General features: G+C 40.0%; 1 protein-coding gene across 4 annotated transcripts in view; it reads right to left on the reverse strand.

Annotated features, from left to right (window-relative positions):
• The window catches only part of LRRC7 (leucine rich repeat containing 7), a 442,956-nt gene that overhangs the window by 266,413 nt on the left and 154,817 nt on the right, over positions 1 to 21,726 (reverse strand). For all 4 annotated transcript variants that reach the window (XM_036753706.1, XM_036753704.1, XM_036753705.1 and 1 more), the window contains exon 6: positions 17,904 to 17,960. In XM_036753706.1, coding sequence (XP_036609601.1) covers positions 17,904 to 17,960 — 57 coding nt within the window. The remainder of the gene's footprint in view (positions 1 to 17,903; positions 17,961 to 21,726) is intronic.

Below are 21,726 nucleotides of genomic sequence, written 5' to 3' on the forward strand. Positions count from 1 at the left end.
GGCAATTGGGGTTAAGTGACTCGCCCAAGGTCACACAGCTAGTAGTAAGTGTGTCAAGTGTCTAAGGCTGGATTTGCACCCAGGTGCTCCTGACTCCAGGGCCAGTGTTCTACTGACTGTGCCACCTAGCTGCCCCGACAGGGACTCTTTCAATCTTGCCTTCATCTCTTTAACACCTAGTACAACTCTAGCTGGCACATAAAGGTTGTTTAATTGAGGCCTGTTGATTCATTGGTTCCATTGCAAATTAACGTACATTTCTCATACACTTTTTGGCCAAGATTTTGTACAATCACTAATTTCAAGTTGGAATGGCTGTTGGAGGTCCTGTCCTTCAATCCTTTTTTTCACAGATGGAGGAACAGACAAGTTAATGATTTATTTAAGATCACGCAGGTTTTAAGCTCTGACTCCAAATTCCACATTCTTTCCACTCCAGCATGATTGAGTTCTCTCTCATTTTCCCTCTTGCCTTTGCCCTGGGTTAGGATATCTCACAAAGCTTCTTCTCTTAATGGTTTAACTACTTATTTCAAGTGCAAGCATTTATTCTACTAGCCAAGATCTCTAGAAGAAAAATGTTTTGCATTAATTTCTTGATGGCAAGTCAAGTAGAACAGAACTCCATGATAATAATGGTATTCGTCATGATCAAGTTTCTGATATATTCATAAATTAAATGTCTCCTGAGGCAGAGTAACTATACACAGGGAGTGTCTGATAGAACCAATCAATCTAAGATCACATGCCTGTTCATGTAATCCCCTGACAGAAGCATTGTGATGACTCTACTTTATTTGCCTTTGGGCTTGAGAGATGACTGAATGACTTGGTTTCCCTTATGGCAAGGTCTTCCTCTTAACTATCCCTGTATCAGTCAGTCAGGCAGTAAACAAGCACATATCAAGTGCTTACTATGTACCAGGCACTTTGACAAGCACTTAGGATACAGAGAAAGGCAAGGAGCTCATATACTAATGGGGGAGACAACCTTTGGATAATGAGGTACATATAAAATTACACAGCATAAATGGGTGATAACTTGAGAGGGAAAGGGCTAGCATCAAAGAGGACCAAGAGAGGCCTCATTTAAAATGCTAGGTTTGAGTTGAGTCTTAAAGGAAGCCTGGGAAGACAAGAGGCAAAGGTTGGGGGACTGAGCATTTCAGATATGAGGGACAGCCAGTTAAAAGACCCAGAGGTGAGAGACAAAGTCGTGTATGATGCGCAGCAAGTGGGTCAGTGTCTCTAAATCCCAGAGTAATGCAAAAGAGTACTGGACAGGTAGGAAGGGGCAGATACATTATGAGCTTTAATGCTAAATAGAGGATTTTATATTTGATCCTGGAGGCAACAGAGAACCACTGGAGCTTGTTGAATAGGCAAGTGACATATGCTTTAGGAAGATCACTTTAGTAGCGGAGAGGAGGAGAGATTGGAGAGGGGAAAGACAAGGAAGGGAGATCCTGGTAGCTATTGCAATAGTCTGGGTATTAGGAGATGAGGGTCTGCACCAAGATGGCAGCAGTGTCAGAGAAGAGAAGGGGACATAAGTGAGAGATGTCATGAAAGGATGAGAAGAGTCAGTTATAGATTGGCTATACGGGGTAACCATGAGAGAGGAGTTGAGGATAACACTGACCCTATAGACCTGGATGATTTAGATGAGGATGGTGCCCTCAACAGTGCCAGAGACATAGAGGTGATTCTTTGTTTTTCATGACCAGATTGGCAAAGGACAAAGTGTGTCCTGCCCTAGGACTCCAGAAAGATTTTGAGGAGTGGTCATGCAGAAGAACTCAGACATAAGCATAATGTCCCTTCCTGAGTCTTCTCTTCTCCAGATCCTCTTATACCACAGACTCAAGGCTCTTCACCATTGTGCTTGCTTCTCTAAGGTTATTCCCCAGAGTGTCAGTGTTCTTTCTACAATGCATTATCCCCTTGAATGCATTACTCCAAAAATGGCTTAAAAGACAGAATATAGTGGGGCTAGCACTTCTTCGTCCCTGGATTCAGAGGGCCAAGAAAAAGGTCGTGTGTCCAAGATCGTTATGGGTTGAAAATGTGACACTTTAAGGATCTACTGGGCAAGCTTGGTTTAAAATCAGGCCAGAGTCCAAGAGCTCAGATGGTCAAACATGTGTGGAGTCATACAAGAGGTACATTTTTTATCTTGCCTGGGGTAAAGTTATTTTGACCCTAATATTTGAGGCTAATATCCCCCAACCCTTTCTTCCACTAATATTTTGAATATCTTTTAGTTGTGGACAGTTCCTATCACTGCTGAGTTTCCATATGGGAAGCAGCTGTGTACACCAGATGAGAGGAAATGCCCAGTACTGGGTTGGGTAACAAAGCCTTTTTCTTGATGCACTGGCCATACTGCTCTAGTAACACTGATGAATTCTTACTTAGATAAAGAATTTGGTTAGAAAATGCTTCTCTCACTATACAAGTGTTGTATGAATATTACATGAATTGTATAATTATTGTATTGTGTAAATATTATTGTATAAATATTGTTGGAAAACATTTCTATCCCCATAGATGGAAGCCACAACGGCATATCCTTCCATATTCTGCTCACCTTTAATAACTCATTTGCCTTTTTAAAATGAAAATCATCAGTAACATTTAAAAATGATACAAGCCCAATGAAAGACAAAGTGTTTAATTTTTTGAGTGCTATTTAATTTGGAAATTTTATTTTATATTGATAAATGGCCCAGTGGGCCTAATGTAAGTTTTAATTTATTTAAAACCCTTAAAAGAATCCATTCATCTAAAGTTGCATTGGAAATTGTCTGGACATACAAAGACTATGTATCTAACTTTCCTAACCCCAAATTTATTGGATACAGAATGTTTCTGGATAGCATTTTTTGAACATAACACAACTCTAAATATCAAATATTTCCTAATGGCCACCGCAGCCCAAGACACTAATTAACTTCATTTCAAAGAACATTGCTCATAAAATTATGAAGCTCATTTTGTAGCTAGAAAGAATTGTTAAATCATTATTTGGGGGTTATAAATGTGAACTCAGATGCATAAATCCTTTAAAAATGTCAGCATGCAGTGGAAAACTAAGGAATCATGACTATAAATTCAAAAAGGTGATTAGTTTACAACTTAGAGTCCTTACGGTGGCAGGGTTTTAAACAGTAAAAGACATAAACAAGTGATTAGCAAAGTAGAGCAGTGAATGGAGCCCTTGGGAAAACAGAAGTTCAAATCATCTCACAGATACTTTGTGTGTGACCCTGGACAAGTCACACTTTATGTGTTCTGTCACTGTTTTTGTGGCCATGTTAATACATCATTCTGGCATACAGTGTAAACTCTAATGATGAAATGGCACCCTGAGAGAATGTGTGTGTGTATGTATGTATGCATATATATGCATGTATATGTGTATGTGTAAATATATGATTATAAACAGAAAGATAGCAGAAAGTTAATTGCCAGCCAAAAATCAAAACCAAAACCCCAGAATTTTCTTTTCTTTGCCCTATCTTCTTGAACTAATCAGAAATACCAAGAAAGGATTCTTTTGACAAGGCACCTACTGGGTGCATCCGAAGGCACACTGGACTGGGAGCTGGAGGCCTTGGGTCTGTAGAATCACTGAATCTCAGAACTGACAGGGGCTTGAGAGGAGGTCTGGTTCATCCCCTTCCTGAATGATCATCCCCTCTTCATCACACCTGACAAGTGGTTCTAGAGCTGGAACATGTGCTGGAGAATTATCAGTGAGAGGGGAACCTACTGCTTATTACCAGCACCCTTTCCACTCTCAGTAGCCATGAGGGAATGTTTTCTATCTTTGGGTGGCCCACTTGTGCTCACCGGCCCTTGGCTTCCATGTGTGAAAAATGAGAGAACTGAACTAGGTCATAACTAAGGCTCCACCTTGTTCATAATACTATGATTTTCCTCCTCAAATATTTTCTTTAAAAAATCAGATACAGCAATAGCAAGTAATATCTCATTCAGTGGATCTGTGATCTCATGATTATAGGGACTTACTTCATCAGTGCTGAGAATGGCTCTTCCACATTACACAATGTGGTATAGTTGACTGAATACTGGACTTGGAGTCAAGAAAACCTGTGATTGTATCTACCTCAAATACTTCCTGGATGTATGATGCTGGGCAAGTAATTTCACTGCTCTGGGACTCAGTTTCTCCATCTGTAAAATGGGGGTGTTGGCCAGATAAACTCTAAGGTTTCTTCGACTTCTAAATCTGTGATCCTCTTATGCACCTTTCTTCATGTGACTCAGAGTCATGCTAGGAAGCATTTTGGGGATGGGAGGTTCATGGAATGCTTCAATCATATCTCTTTTAATCCTCATAATAACTGAGTAAGGAAAGCACTAATTAAAAGGATTATTATTATCTTAATTTTATAAATGAAGAAACTGCTACTCAGAGAGGTGACTAGATTTACCTTTAGCGTCATAGTTAGTAATCTGGAGGGAGATTTGAATTCAGGTCTTCCTGACTCAAAATACAGCATTCTACAACAGATTCCACTCATCCATTGGAAGAAGAGCAGTTCTTTTAACATTATTGTTGTACTGGCACTATGTGGTTTAGAATATAGACATCTGGCCTTGGACTCAGGATGATCTGGGATCAGTTCATGTCTCTGACACACAGAGTGACCCTAGGAAAGTCATCAAAACTCTCAGTATCCTAGACAGCTCTCTAAGGGTGTGAGCTGCAGAAGGTGCCAACCCATATTGGTAGAGGGAATGTCCTCACCTTGGAGTCCTCTCCATCAATGAAATAAATCACAGATTCAGACAAAAATAGCGCAGCCCTCGGGTCTGATGACTGAGGAACAATAATTGCTTCTTATTCTTGCTCCATGGTCAACCTCTCTCCTTTTCTATTGATACATGTCCCTGATGATGCCTCTTTATGTAATTCTTTTACATGTAAGCCATCGTCGATAACAAGGATAACTCTACGTATAAATATTATGCACCTTTCTATTGCTCCATGGGCCACTAGCAAGTTTGATTTGTCCATAGTCATGGTATTCCATGTGCACACTGACAGATTATCAGTGGGAGAATATGGTTTCTAAAAAGATGAACATTTGCTACGATGAGCAACATGGGATCGGTGAAAGAAGAGCAGAGTTTCCCAAATGCAATCTCATATGGTTTCCTTACACTATGTCATCCCATCTTATTGTGTTTCTGCTGCACGTGTCTAAGAATGCACAATAAATGCATAATTGTGAAGTAACTTGAGGGACTGCCTCTCTAGTGCTATACCATAATTGGGACAATATGTGTTTTTCTCCTCTGCTTTATTTTTCTGATGTAGATGGTTGAAGAAGCATTGTAGTAAGTCAGAGCTTGGTACAATTAGCCTAATGCCATGTAGGAATGAGAGCAACTTTCCCTGACACAGTACCATGCTGTGGGTTTGGTGACTAGAGCTGCCTTCCCAATTGTTGATCCACTTTGGCTCCTAGTCAACACAATGGCCAGGAGTGGCCAAAAAGGAGGGAATGTGTCTGGAGGCATGCATATTGGAATGGTGAGTATGTTAAAAGGAAGAAGGATAAACACATCCTGGTAGGACATGAAAGGAGAAGTAACGGAAGATTGGGCTTCAAAGGTGGTATTTGGTGGAATAGATCATAGGAGGAAGAAAACTGTTAAAAAGATGTAAGAATCATTAGCTCTACTGATGGGAAAGGGAAAAGAGTCAAAGAAATTTATGGTAATCATGGGCAAAACAGTTTATAATTAAAAGAATCTACAGTACCATATATTATAAGCCAGTATGAATACCAAGCAGTACTTAATAGAAGTTCTTGATTGTTGGGGCTATAGCCAATTAGGTAGAGCATGACATTATCCATGACATATTTAGATCCAGTCACAAGGTGGAACATTACCAAACATATGGTGATTGAAAAGGTTTAAGAGGGTGGGAGGGAAAGCTGACTCAGAGAGCATCGAGAACACTGGACCTGGAGACACGAAGATCTGAGTTCAGATTAGGCCTTATACACTTATTATGTGACCCTAGGCAAATTACTGAACCTCCCTCAGTCCTGATTTCCTTGTCTGTGAAATGGGAATAATAACAACTACCTTTCAGGGTTATAGTGAGGATAAAACCATATTTGTAAAGTGCTTTACAATGCCATGTAAATATTATTATTTTTATGATCCTTAGGCAGTAATAAATAAGGATTCAAATGGCATAAGAAAGCATCACTGAATACTAAAAAACAAACAAAACTAAAACCTCCACCTTTTTAAGCATTTAAAATTTTCAAAGTACCTTAATGAAGAAAAGAATCATTGACTTCAAATCTAGCTTTTTTTTTCTTGATTTATTTTGTGGGATGTTGTGGGAGCATGCATATTGTATAGAGGGTTGAGGAATGCTGAATTTGGAGTTAGAATCCAGATAAACCAGGATCACACAAAGCCATAATGGTCCTTCCAGAAGTGCCTAGAGATTGGACCTAACACAAAGTCCCAATTCAAACTGGAAGAAGGATTAAAATAAAAGACTCTTATTATGACAAGCTATGAGAAGCATGCCGAAGATACAAACCAAGAAAAAGAAAATGATTCCAAATTACCTACGAGTAAAGCCACAAAGAAAATTCAGACTGGGCACAAAGCTAGTAAAAATTTCTAGAAGATTTTCATTAAGAGTTAAAAATGATATTATAATGAAATGAGACCACTAGAGGAAAGAATTGAAAAAGAAATGAGAGACTTAGAGGAAGAGACTTGGAAAAAGAATAAACTAAAAGCTTAGCCCTAATAGTACAAAATCTTACCCCCAAAATAAACTCTTTCAAAGGGAAATAGACAATAATACCATGGAAGAACAAGAAATATCAAGGCAAAAAATAGAAGAAAATGTAAGGTATATTGTATTACCAACAACAGACCTAGAAAATAGATCAAGGAGAGAAAATTTAACTCATAGGATTATCTGAAAAATATGACCAAAAAAAGAGTCTGAATATCTTTTTTCCAAGGAAATCATGATAGACAACTTCTCAGTTCTATGGAGGAACTAGAAAATATGGTGGAATATCAGGAAACAGTAAAGACCAGACCAGTTTTTCCCATATGATTCTTCCAAGAAAGGGCTAGAAACTGTTCCAGACCAAGAAATAATCAGGAAATATAAGAGGAAAAGGAGAAAACTAAGTAATTTTTCCAGCCTGGGGACAGATGCAAGTCTGTGGGCACTGGGGGTGGTTCTAGATGGGAAGATGATGCCCCCAGGAGTCTTTCAGTACAGTTACCGAATTGGGGCCTATGGCTCAGTGCTAGGGAAATACTGTCTAATCTAGTTAGGATAAGGGTTTCAGGGAACAGGGACAGGAAACCCAAATCAGTCTTGTTGCCCGTATCCCAGAGCTAGGTTAGAGATTCATTGTGGACTGAGAAGGGGACCCGGATTTAGGGGCCTTGGAATAGCTGTGCAATATTGACTAGTGAAAAGAGAGGCCATTGGCCTAAGACTGTGAACTGGGCAAGAAGCTAGAACTATGTGGGGTATTGGACTTCCTCCCCTACTGAGTCTGAGGCCTGCAGCCGAGTGACCAGGTCAGGGAGCTCAGACTAAAGAGAACTCCAAACCTTTGGAGCCTTTCTGCTATCTTACATGGATGGACCAACATAAAGAGATGGGAAATCCAACTAGGGGTAAGCCTACAGTTGTGTCCCTCAGACTCAAATTGGGGGAAAAGCTCGGGAAAAAGAGATAACCCCAGAGAAATTCCAAAATGAAAACTCCCAGGAAGGTCATACCCCAAATCCAGAACAAACAGGTGAAGAGTTCAACTACGGAGGACCATAACTATGGAGGATCACACAATATTTAGCAGCTGCTATTATAAAGAAGCAGTTTAAGTGGTATAATTGGATTGTTGGAATACAATATTCCAAAAGGCAAAAATTAGAAGCTTAAAACCAAGAAAGCTGAGTAATCTCGCAGGAGAAAATGGGTTTTTAATGAAATAGAGGACTTTTTAACATTCCTGATGAAAAGATCAGAGGTGAGTAGAAATGTTGAAATGCAATCAAGGGAGTCAAAAAAAGCAAAAGGCAGATACAGCTGAGGAATCCAAGATCCTTACAAGGCAAAAGTATTTACATTCTAATTGGGGGATATAATACAAGTGCCCCCTCCAAACCTTAATGCCATCAGCAGTCACAGAAAGAGTCAAATAAGATAGAGGCTTCGAGATTAGTTTTTATGTTCTGATGATCTTTTAAGCAAAGGAAAGGGAAGAAACAAGGAATCCAATAGAGAAGATGGGGTTACTTATTTTATATTATCAGAGTGACAAACAGAGCACTCTACAAACAAGGTAGGAGGTGAGCATGGAAGCAGGCAGCCCTTCCATCTAAACTGGTCAGAGGAGGGAGTAGAAATACCTTGGGCAAGCCTTAATTTTTCTCCATCTCAGTTTCCTCATCTGCGAAATGGGGATACCATTAATACCTACACCTCTTAGGGTTGTTGTGAGGACCAAATGAGATAACATTTCAAGCAAGTGGGGTTAAGTGACTTGCCCAGGATCACACAGCCAGTAAGTGTCATGTCTGAAGCTGGATTTGAACTTAGGTCCTCCTGACTCCAGAGCTGGGCTCTTTCCACTGCTCCACCTAGCTGACGTAATGTCAGCTATTGTTAACTGCTATCCATTGTCTTCATTACTAGGATGGGCTGGAATTGAGAGTAGCTTGAGGTGGGGGACCAATTAGAAGGCTGTCACATAGTCTGGGAGAGAGGTAATGAGAATCTGAGCTAAAGTGGTGGCTGTAGATGGGGACATGCATGAAAGACACAGAGATAGAAATGACAAGATTTGGTGCTGTGGGCTGAAGGGAAGCCAGCTCATAATGCACATCAAAAGTACCTAGTTCTAAAATTGACTATGAAGTGAAACAAGGTTTCCCAGACTAGAAGAGACTTTGGTGCACACATGTTTAACTCTTTATGTTGATACCTTCCTTGGTTGCCTGAATCTGCACTCTTGACAAGGGCCCTTCTGGGCTCTATCCAACTGGACATCATCTTCCACTGCATGTTCCTGTTGCTACAGCCCAACAGACCATTTCTTTTATCACATCCATTTTGTTCATGTGAATCTGCACAGGCTACTGAGGTGGCCAGAGCAGGCTCCTTTTCTCTTCTCTATCAGCCTTATCCTTTTTTCCTTTTAAAGCACAAACAGTGGGAGTTTTCCCTACCTTGGATGTACATGGCCTTTGAGGCTCCTTCCAGACCTGAGTCTTTGACTAAGAAAAGACTCTTTAAAATCTGTGCCATTGGTAACATTAATTTAATGTACAATTTTCTTCTCCACAAAACTTCATCTCTTTTGAGTCAGCTTTCACAGATTCATCATGTACAAGAGAACCTTCAGCACGGACGTGACGGGATATAAAAACAGGAGGCAAATGTTCTCCTAGCATTAGTACAGCATGCATTATTTATGCACAAGGTGAAGGATTAACTTTAGAACCTAAAAAAGCCTTCATGCACCTGGTAGAAATGGCCATGACTCTGGACAGCCTGACTGTATCACTACTAACATGGGCATCCAGTTAAATAACTACCTGGGGAAGGGGCTGAACTGTGACCACTAGTCATCACCAGTCAACTACCATGGGGTTAGGCAGCAAACTAGACAAAGGAATCATTTTGCCCCCTTTCCATTTCTACCTTGGCATAAGAATTCAGAGGTAAAGGTGTTTTGAGGAAAGAAGTGTTCCCTGGTTTGTTTGTTCATTTTCCTCAGTGCACAGTTCCTACACTTCCTGGCTACAAAGGAGAAACTTAACGAATGGTTGGTGATTTCTGGCTCCAGATAAAATACTTCCTATTACGCAAACAATAAAGCAATGAACTGTTGTCTGCTTTAGATATTTTGGAGCAGATACTTTCAAATGCCCATTTCTTAAATTCACATTTTCCTCCCTTGTTTTATCTTAATTTTTATACATGATGTGAAAGAGGATTTCACTAGAATGGAGAAGCCCCTCCATAGATCCCAGATTTCAGACAGTCTGTGACTTAGTGAATAAATTCTAGGCACTTGCTTCAGGTCCATCAAGGTTAAGTGACAGTGCCTAAGGTTGCACAGCCAGTAACCTGATGGGTGAAGAGGGGTTTCAAACCAGGTCTTCCTGACTCCTGTCTGCCATGCCATCCATTTGATCAACAAACACCAAGTACCCTCCATCCAACAGTCCATGCCACAAGCTCTCTAATTTCTACATCTTCAATATCTGCCTATAAGTCCTCAATTATCTGGGTATAAATCACTCCCTGCATTAAAAATCCTTTGCTGACTTCTCATCCAGCAAGCACATCATTTGAGCAGCCTCCTCCCCTGCCACCCCTCATTTCTGGTCATCAGGTGAGGCAGGATAGGGGCATGTGATCTGGATTTCATGTTGAGAGAAGTAATACATTATTAAGAATGAGCTGCTGAACGCTGCATTTCAATATGGGAGACATGATTTTTTGCTGACCCACAATTTGAAATGATTCATTATGTAGCATGCCCTCTGGGCTCACTGTCCCCAACTCCCACTCACATTGCCAGGTTGGGTTTCCAGAGGGCTGCTAATGACATTTCTCTTGAGGGTACTAGGAGTAACCTTGAGGCTTTAGGGATTTCTTGTACTGTTTGCTCACACACCCTGCATCTCTCAACCACCCCCTCCTACTATGGCAGACCCTGCCATCAACCACTGCTGCTTCTGAGGCACTGCTACTCTTCTCAATAGGAAGTCTAAATATTCCTGCTTTTTCAAAGTCACAACACTATTCTATCCTGTTGTCAATTGTGGGGTAGGCAGAGAATGCACTAGGTCCCCAATCTCCCCTGCCCCTGCCCCACTCCCAAAGCAATTTCCTCAATCGCCATTACCAGACTGGCTCATTGCTAGACTTTCTTGCCAAAAATGTGCAGATTTTTGAACCTTCTAACTGTAATATACACAAGCTCAGAGGTGTGTCTGATTCTTTCAACCAATCTCATTACATTTCCTATCTGGCTTCATCTGACTTTATCTAATGATGAAAGTACTTTATTCCTCCCAATTTGAATAAGGAATTGTTCATACTTCATTTATATTTTTGATTGATTTGATTGAAAAGAGTTGTCTAGAACTTCTCTAATTACATTAATTTGGATTGGGAATGCTCTTAGAATGGCTCACCACAAGTCATCATTTCAATAACTTTAATTCAAACATGCCTACACGCTTATGAACATATCTATAATATATGACAATGGAAAGAAGCTACAATTTTGTCAAGATGGAGAATTCCTGGTGTGAGCCCTTTGTCAGAGAAGATGGGGCATGATTTAGTATGTGAGTTGTGGGAGAGTCTTGAGGTACAAAAAAGCATGAGTGACTTGCCCAGGATGGATCAAAGCTGGCATCCATGGCAGGTCCAAGGCTAGCCCTCACTCATCTGTTGTGCATATGCCACAGCATCATTAAAAAACAAACAAACAAAACCTCCAAATCTGTTGGTCATCCATGTGTATATAGGACTTCCCTAGAAAAAAATTCTCTCATCTAAAACAGATCAGCAATTGCTCTGCAATTAAGAGTTTTCTGGGGGCACAGAGAAGTTAAGTATTAATAATCATAACTAGTATTTAGATAGTGCTTTGAGATTTGTCATGCACTTTACATGGTACTCCATTTGATCCACAATAGCCCATTAAGATAGGTGCTATTATAATCTCATTTTACTGAGGAAAAAAATTGAGGCCCAGCAAGATTTAGTGGGCAGCTAGGTGGCATAGTGGATAGAGCACTGGCCATGGAGTCAGGAGGACCTGAGTTCAAATATGGCCTCAGATACTTACTAGCTGTGTGACCCTGGGCAAATCACTTAACCCTATTTACCTCAGTTTCCTCATCTATAAAATAAGCTGGAGAAGAAATGGCAACTCATGCCAGTATCTTTGCCAAGAAGACCTCAAATGGAGTCATGAAGAATCAGACATGACTGAAACAACTCAACAAAAACAAAGATTTAGTGACGTCCAGGATCTCATATCTAGAGTGCTTGGAGTCAGAATTTGAACTCAGTTCTTCCTGACTCCCAGTCCACTACCTGGTTACTTCTTGCTCAGAGTCATACAGCCAGTATGAGTTAGATGTAGGACTTGTACCCAGGTCTCAAGGACACTGTGGCCAATTCTTTATCCATGGTATACCATGATGTCAATAATAATAAGTCAGTCAGCCAATGGATATTTATTAAGCACCAGTGCCAGGCACTGTACTAAACACTGGAGATATAAAAAAGGCAAACAACAGTCCCTGTTCTCAAGGAGCTCACAGCCTCATGGAGGAGACTACATATAAATAAGTATATACAAATAAGCTACAGACAGGATAAATTGGAAATAATCAAGATAATTATGGTAGTAACCTGGATGGATATACAAGGCCAGCTGACTTGGTTTTAGTAAATGAGATCAGTTGATCCTGAAAGTGTCACATACTTTCCAATGGCACTCCTGAACTGCTGAAGGGTGTAGGGAGCCCCTATCATCAGAATGTTAGTGAATTGTACATAGGTGGACACATGGATGAGTTTAGAATCATCATAAAAAGGAAAGAGAAAAAACACTGACTAAGCAACCCTTCAGCCTTTCTGTTGCATTCCAGAAAAGACAGATGCTAAGAAGTCTGGAGTTGTCACAGTGACCTAGGGTTGGGAGGCATAGGGAAGCTCAGTGGTCAGCCAGATCAACCTGAAGCATTTGTCTTCTCTATATCATCCCTGGTTATCTGGTATCTACTTGACATTCTCCAGTATTGGTGGCCATATTTTCTCTTGGGACAGCCTGCTCAATTTTGTGAACATCTCACGTGATTACGGAGTTTTATTATATCCCAAAGAGTGGGGTCATCATGGTGGGTGATAGATAAACCACACCTATAGTCCCTAGAATTTGGGGGACTCACATCTCTTATCACAGCATGTTGACACCCAAACTTTCTCTGGGATGGGACCCTCACTCCAACCTGGCCTTATCTTTGCTAAGTACAGAACCTCAATGTTAGACTACCATTATATTGTTACATTCAAACTATGTCAGGATCCCTGGGGGAATCTTTTTGAAGCTAAGTAAACCTCTCCTCCTCTCCACTCCTGAATACCACTGAATGCACTGAATCCAATGCATTCTTGATGTACGCAAGCAGTTATTCCCAAGGTAAGACAGGCATAGAGTAAGTGATAGTTACATGATCACCCAACTTGCAATAAATGCCACTTTACAACTTAAATACAACCATTCATTAACAAAAATGAAACAATATTATCACAGACATTAATAAGATAAGTCACAAAACATATAGTGCCTTGGATCATACTCTCCCACTGTTGTGGGAAGTGATGTTCATCTGCAGCGAAGAGAGGGCCCACATTTACAGGACTCTGGTAGGGAAGCACAAGAGGGAGGAAAACCCATCTGTGCTTAAGGTATTTCCCAAATCAGGACTTCAGTCTTTGATCCTATTTGTCCATTAGGGAATATATATACATTGCAGGAAACAGCCTCTGCTCACCACTTGACTATCCTCACTACTCTTCAACTGGGAAAAGCCTCTTCTCTGTTCTAATCAGGACTCAAAATTCACAAACTTTTTTCAGTATATAATTATCCCTAAAACAGTACTTAGAAAATGTGTGTGTGTGTGTGTGTTTTAGAATGAATAGTAGTACTCTTTAAGATGGATAGCTACAAAGGTCACCAAACTGATTATTCTGGGCTCTACATATCAGACCAGTAGGGTATTCATTCACCTGGAAGCTTCATTGTCCAATCAGAATGGAGCTTACAGCACAACTCAGGTTGACCTTAAGCCAATTCACCTGGCTACCAAATCACCTGTCAAGCCCTTTCTGCTTTTCCTTATCATGCCACAGGTGGCAGCAGAGAGCAACAGGTCCTTGTAAGACATTTCACCTCTGCTGAGGGGCATATCTTTCCTTCTTGATCAATGAAGTCATTTCTCTGTTCCACCAATCAGGAATCAATTAGTGGAAATCTGTCAGCTAACTGATCCTACCTGCCACAATTCCAACACAGCAGCCTTTAAGCATCTTCCCCTTAGCTTTCTATACAGTTCATTGGTTTAAATGAGAGCCTGCCAGCAGATCGACTCATCTTTCACTTAAAAACTCACAACTCTCCAAATTTTCTATATGAAATTGGTAGTTATTTTAAAATCATACCTCAGTCTCCAAATTATTATATGATGTCATTTTTTTGGTTTTATCAATTTTAGTAATAAAACAGTTATATGCAAATGAGCATAGTGAGTTACCGTAATTGTCTATAGGTCTAGAGTCTACAGTGTGGTTTAACGTATCTTTGGTGTCCTTGAAATTGTTTTTTATACTCACATTTTTCTGGTTTTAATTAAATAAAATCTTTGCCTCTTCATAATAGCCTTCACAGGGTGATGTGTCTTTATATTTATAATTCCATTTCTGTCCCAAACTGCTCAAATTCTACCTGAAAGCTATGTTTCTTCAGCATGTATTGAAATAAAGTTATTTTCCTACTGCCTTTTGGTATAAAATGTTAATTTATGGCAATTACAGTGTCTTACCTTCTTTGTTAGTTAACGTAAATCTTTTTATTTACACAAAAATACTTTTTTATGCCCCTTTCATGCCCAAACTTCTCCATAGGGAAAGGGCCTTGAAGGGGCACCATATTTTACAGAGTTCATATTTTCTAAAAGTAAGAGTGGTGCTTGGCACTGTTCGTTGCATGTATAGGCTATTAATAACTTTTTAAAGTTGTTGAGTATAATAGTAAGTTTGAAGTTTTACTGGTCTAGAACTGCAATGTCATCAGCATATGAAATTTCTAGCATGGAAGCTTTCTTCACCCAACAGAGGACATAAGCATCTCTTAGAGAAATACCTGAAACACTGAGTGGTCATGAAGTGCCAAGGGTTAGGGTCAGAATTAGGGTGGTGGTCAGCGTGTGTCTGAGGCAGGTTTGAATCCAGTTCTTCCTGATTCCATGTTACTCATCTCTAACACCATCATTATGCACAAAGTCATGCTTTCCCCAATCATTTCTACTTTGGTTTTTCCTTGAAGACCACACAGCACAAAAGAGGAAGGAAGATTGCTAGAAAATGCAGCTAAGTCAGTGATACTTTGAATAGTGATTAAGAAGCTATCCGATACAGTCCAACAAGCATTTATTAAGCACCCACTACGTGTAAAACATTATTCTAGGAAATGGAGACCCAAAGTAACCATATAATGAAAAAAAGCTCATGAAAACATACTCCAGAGTCATTAAAAACCAAGTCTTTTTCTGTGGTTCTCATTCTACAGGGACCAAAACTAAGTATGTTACTTCCTAACAACTCCCCGCTTACATTTTTAGTGTTTTAACTCTAACTTACATAAAACCTCCCACTAGCAAAACAAAACACATTTACTTTGAAAATATAAAATCTCTCAAGGAGAACAGACACAAGGTTACATTTTCAACAAATATTTACCTAAGTGTACTGCTTCCTTTATGAACGTTGTTACAAAATCCACATCCCAAACACAGCTTTACATATACTATTTACAGAAGTTCGGTTCACTATGGAACCATGCCCATATTCTTCAGACAAAATAACAGCTTAGGAATGGTCTTGTATCAATCATCTTATGGCATTATCACAAATGGTACAAGCACAGTAAGAATAGCCAAGATCCACATAGGATATACGCAGGCTCCATTTCGTCCTCTGCACTACAGCACACATTAATGGAGAATTGAGGAGAGGGGGCTCTTTACCACTCCCTTTAGTTTCTTCATGTCCTCAACTTCTAGACTAAGTCAAGGAGAGAGATGTTTTCACATTGCCAGCAGTATTTCTTCCATTACTAGTATTATTTCTCTGCCATTTTTTGTTTTTTGGAAGATTTACCGAAAAGATGAGAGATGGAACCACAGGCAGTAACTATATTCACAGGAGGCTGATACTTCAGTGTGACTCCTGTCTCTGCCTCTAACTGCTGTATCAAACCCCTGGTTTTATATTTACAGATCTAAGTTATTGACAGAAAAATCACACAATAAACATGTCTGAGAATGTTTTATTGTCCCATGGGTGAGAAAACAATACATTTGGGGCTGTTTTGTTTGGAGAAGATGTAAAGACAAAATGAGCACCCAGGTTAGGTGATTAAAAGGGAAGATCTTGAGTGCCAGTCCTTTCCTGGAATAGGATACCACTATATTGGAGTTGTACAACCTTTGAAATCACAGTATTTTGTGGTCAAACATTTTGAATCACAAGCAAGAAATCAACCTCATAACATGCATACTATTTCCAGTTTATTTTGAAAAACAAACCCTTCCCCCATCACAATTTTTTCTTTCAAATTTCAGAAATCAGTGACTTATTTTTGCTTTTCTTGCCTGGAATGTTCTCCTGTCTTATAACTGTATAAATTGAGCCTGCCTTCCTCATCCCCATCAGCAACAACTTCTGCCCAAATGATACCAACAGGCAGAAAGGTCTAGGAGTGGCAGCCTCCCCTAGACAACTGGACCTGCTTCCAGCCTAGCCTTCACAGCCAGCTTCTGGGGATGCAGCTCCTGTTCATAAGGTGCCATTCCCACCAAGTGCCAAACCAAGTACTACATAAGTCAGTCTAGCTGCCCTAAGGGACGCATCATGATCCATATCACCACCACCACCACCACCATCTAGACCATAATCTTCCCTCAGACCCCAATGGAAACAGCTGAGGATTCTGACCCCTAGGGCCTTGGAAATATCAAGACTTCTAGCCCACTGCCTACAGCCATCACCCTAGGCAGCAGCCACTGTGGAGAACTTCTCCGGCAGGTGTGAAAACCACAGCTACTGAAGACCTAGAAAGAAAAGTTCATACTACTGAAGTCCTTGGCCCAATCCAATGGTTCCACATCAAAAACTGATATGATTTTATAAATGGGAATGACATTTAAGGAGAGATATTAGCATCTGCTTTGCTTTCATACCCTAAGGTTCATGGGACCTTTCCAATCTGACTTGCACCTGAAACCTTCCTAGTCTTGTCTCCTCCGTTAAAATGGGAGCTCCTTGAGGCAGAGATTGTCTTGTTTTTCTATTTGTATCTCCACTGCTTAGCACATAAATGGGTGCTTAATAAATGCTTCTATTTATTCATTACAGACCATTGTAGAAGCTTATACTTTTACAAATGTAGAAGATTAGTTTTAGGGTAAGCTTTATCCTTTAATGAAGGATAGATTACCTATGATTCTAATGTGTCTATTTCTTAGAAAAACAAAACAAAACAAAATACTGTTCTGGTTGCATTAAGTAAATGATATGTAATGGGATATTTTAAAAATATTTGCAAATACAGAACTTATGCTAAATGTCCCTGAGATCCTATTTAAATATGGGCTTAAATAGAGATGGATTTTGGTGTGTTTCCTGAAAACTGATACTTCTATTATTATTTTCAAAAATTCAGGCATATATAATCCAAGGACGACATAAGGCCTTGGGGCCGAAAAACTCATCATGGTCTGCTGCTGCATGAAGAACCTAAAATCGACCCTTCTACTTTTCCTTCTCCTGGCTGGAAAGCGGAAGATTTTCATGTATTTAGTTTAGGCCACTCTTAGGAAAACCAATGTAGCCCTTCCTTCAGAAGCAGACACGCTGAACTGAATTGAAGTGCTGCGGAGAAAATGAATCCCACAGCCTCCATATACAGAGACTGTCATTTCTCCTACCAGCTGAAAACAAAACTTTGAAAACTGCAGGTCAGACTTAAACAAAGCATGTGCTCACTTACTTTGGTAGAGTTTTCAAGTGATTTTCTCTTAATTCCAAGATCCGCAATTTGACAAGTCTACAGAAAAAGATACAAAATTGTTTCTTAATATAATCATACAAGAAAGTGGTTCAGAAGCCAACATGAATGACTTTTATCCCTTTATTGCCCAGAAAGAAATGCCCCAAAAAACTGGTACCATGTTGACATATGGTACCAAAAGGAAGTTGGTTCATTATCATAGTAGGGCCTAGGTGGCAAATTGAAGGGTCGGGCATCCAGACCCAGTGCTCAGATTCCAAATTTGGCTTCTTTTTATCGTCCTCTGGATTCAGAGCCAGAAGACCCGGGTTCAGATCCTACTCCGACACTGTGGGCCTTGGGCCATTTAAGCTCTCTTGGCCTTGGTTTCTTCAGCCATAAAATGAATGGGTTGGACTAGACATTAATCTATGAATCTATGGCATTTCACACATTTTTATGAGCCATATTTTTCCTCACTTTCGTAACTACAAATGGATACTGCTCTGTGAGCTCATTTGAAATGACTAAATTTTATTTAGAATGGTCAATTTAAACTTCAAGTTTTTATTAAATGATCTCAGATATCCTGTATATTATGAGATAAGTGGCCTAGTGAACAAAGAGCTGATTTCAGATTTGAAATATATGGGTTCAAGTCTCACCCCTGACATATATTGCCTATGTAGTACTTCTCTAGGTAACCTGGCACAGGGAGCTTCCTCACTAATGAAATGACAGCTCTGTCTCTCTCTCCCCTCCACATGAAGTCCATGATTTCTGTGTTTGGGACAAGAATTCCATTCGTTTATTCAACAACTTAAGCGTCTCTGGACCTAGGTGCTATGGGGAGGTAATGAAGACAGTAATAAAAATGGGGAGGCAATAAGACAGAGCAGGTGCCCTCAGGTAGCTCACCATCTAGGAGGGAAAGAAAGATTCATACGAATAATTATAAAGCAAGGCAGAATTTGAGATCTCAGTAAAAGAGACATAAAGCCGTAACAATGATAACCGCATTTCTATGGCAGTGCCATGTGCCGAGCACTTTGTACATATTGTGTTCTTTGATCCTCACAACAACCCTGGTGGGGAGGGGCTGTTATAATTTCCATTTTATAGATGTAGAAACCGAGGAAGAGAGAGCTTAAGTGACTTGCCCAGAGTTACACAGCTTGTAAGGTCTGAGGCTGGGTTTGAACTAAGATCTACCTTATTCCAGGCCTAGTGCTCTAACCACTGAACAGCCTACCTGAGGTATACAGTAAGTATCGTCTCATTCTTTTTATTTGCATCTGCCTGGACTTAGCACAAAGCCTGGTACCTTGTGCGCACTTAACAAATGCCTATTGATGGATAATTGTTAGAAAGAGAAAAATTCAAATAAGTGTCCATTTTGTCTATACAGCACCAACTGATTAGTTTAGCTTATTCTCTCTATGAATGAGTAGTTTGTTCAAACTGGCCCAGGCATGGAGAAGGGATTTGCCCTTTGCTGATTTTAAAGAATTAGAAGCTGGATTGGGAGTGGGGAAGAACTGATAACTACTGTTTTGTCTGTGACACCTCTGATTAAGAAGTCACTGTCTGGCTTGTTGGGATTAAGGAGGTTTTCCGCCTCTTTGTTCAGATTACAACATGGGCTTCACCTGGCCTGTCCAGGCCTGACAGATCTCTCCATTAACCACTTCACAGTTAGGGCCACCTGACCATCTGAGGGATACAGTAGCTGACCTCACTCTCTGAGCTCTTCTCCCTCTGACCAGCTTTCATCTTCATCCTTCTGCATTGATTTCCTTTGACCAGCAACCCTTCTGCCCCATTCTTTCTAGGCCCCAAGTCCTTTCTTCCTAGCAACCACTTTCACTTTTTTTATCATATTTTTTGGACCCTCTATTTGGGAAAAACTTTTCATACCTCATGGATTCGACTCCCTACTAGGAAAAGACATCCCCGAAACATTTATGCAGCCGCGTCTACTTTCCACATTTTTGAAAATATTTAACAGAAAGGTGGATCTTTGTGACTTTGAGGGTCTCTTATTTTTTGTCAATGCAGGAACTTGCTTTTCATCAACTCAGATCATAACTCTCCAGATTTAGCAGATGGTCTTTGAGATCTGTTGTGACTGGAACATTCTTTGTAAGTAGCTTGTCTGGGGATGGATTCTGAGTTTGTCTCAGCTCATCCTTGGGTAAAAGGCCCAAAGGCCAGTGTCCAAAGCCTTTCCCTCTTGCTAGGATCTGTGATCCTCCAGCATAGATGCTGAGGACTGAGAAGACCTTCTACACTACTTCTATGCTACAGTGGAGCTTTGGAGAAGAACTTCATTGGAGAAGTATGATAATATTTCAGAAATATTTTTGGTTCAACAGAAAAACTTTTGAGATAAAGACTTTGGTCCTAAATGTTTCTCTCCCTAGCCCAAATACCAGGTTAATAATAAAAAGGAGGGCATTCAGTCCTATATGACAGGTATAGAGACAACTTCCAGCCCTGTGATGAGTAGATTTCATGCTAGAATTGGTGTCAGAAGGCCTAGATTTTGGTACCAGCTCTGCTTTTTAGAATAGTGGATAGGCTGCTAGACTTGGAACCGGGAAGGCTTGGGTTCGAATCTTGCCTCAGCTACTTACCATATGCAAATCACTTAACCTTTCTGGGTCCTAGTTTTTTAATCTGTGAAACAAGGGAGCTTGTGTCTAAGATAACATCTGATCTTAAATCTAGGCTCCTCTGGTCCTATAAGTCCATGAACTCTAGGCTATGGATTTCCTGTGTTAAAATAAGGATAATATTGGTATTACCTGCCTCCTCATGTTATGAGAGAACATTAATGTTCTCCAGAAAAGATAATTGTCATTATGCTGATGAAATGAATTCAAATGAAGCAATGCATGTGAAAATGATCTCTAATAATAAGGAAATAGATTTCAGTTTTTACATATATCATACGCATATTTCAATGTATGTATATATTGTTAAATAGAACTCTATGTAGGGGAAGTATTATTATCATTCCTATTCCTACATATGCATACACACACTTTTATACGTTGACATGTGTGAAGTATGATCTATTTTTATTATTTGGGGTCCAGGTACTCTTTTTAAATTTTCCTACTGTCTTTATTTTAATTCTTTCATCTGAGTTCTCTGCTCCTTGCCTGGCACTTTGGAAAACAAGACAAACGGAAAGCCCAAAATAATATTGATTCTAATCCAGGGCTGGCACTTGGCATTCCATTCTTGTGCGTTTGCCCAGAAGTTCATTGTGCCTCTTCCTTTCTCCCTTTGAATCTTCTTCTTCCTTCAAGGCTTATCTCAGGTGCCACCTTCTCCATGAAGCCATCCAGGTCTGCCTCTGAAATTAGTACTTTCTCCCTCTGTGCGTTACCTTGTACTGACTCTCTCTTGTGTTCATGTTATAATCCCTTGCTCTCTTCTCCTTCAATCCACTTATCCAGAGGCCCAAGCACCTCCTCTTACTGGAGGCCTTTCTTATACCCCAAGGGCTAGTGCTTTTCTCCTGCCTCCCTTCAATTACCTTTTATTTACAATGTAAATATTTGGGATGTAGTATTGTTTGTACATGCAGCATCCCCTTATGGAATAGAAGCCTCTGGTGGGAAGACACTTTTTCATTTTTGCCTATTTTTCCCTAGTGCCCAACACAGTTCAACACATAGGTGCTTAATTAATTTTTCCTGATGTGAAAGTAAAATTCTATGATCTCTTCTAATTCTTGAAATAATTATCTACCTCATCTATCTATCCATCTTTCCTTCTCTTCCTTTCCTTCTTTCTTTCCTTCTTTCTTTCT

This window comes from Trichosurus vulpecula, chromosome 4 (genome assembly GCF_011100635.1).
Source record: "Trichosurus vulpecula isolate mTriVul1 chromosome 4, mTriVul1.pri, whole genome shotgun sequence".
Lineage (NCBI taxonomy): Eukaryota > Metazoa > Chordata > Mammalia > Diprotodontia > Phalangeridae > Trichosurus > Trichosurus vulpecula.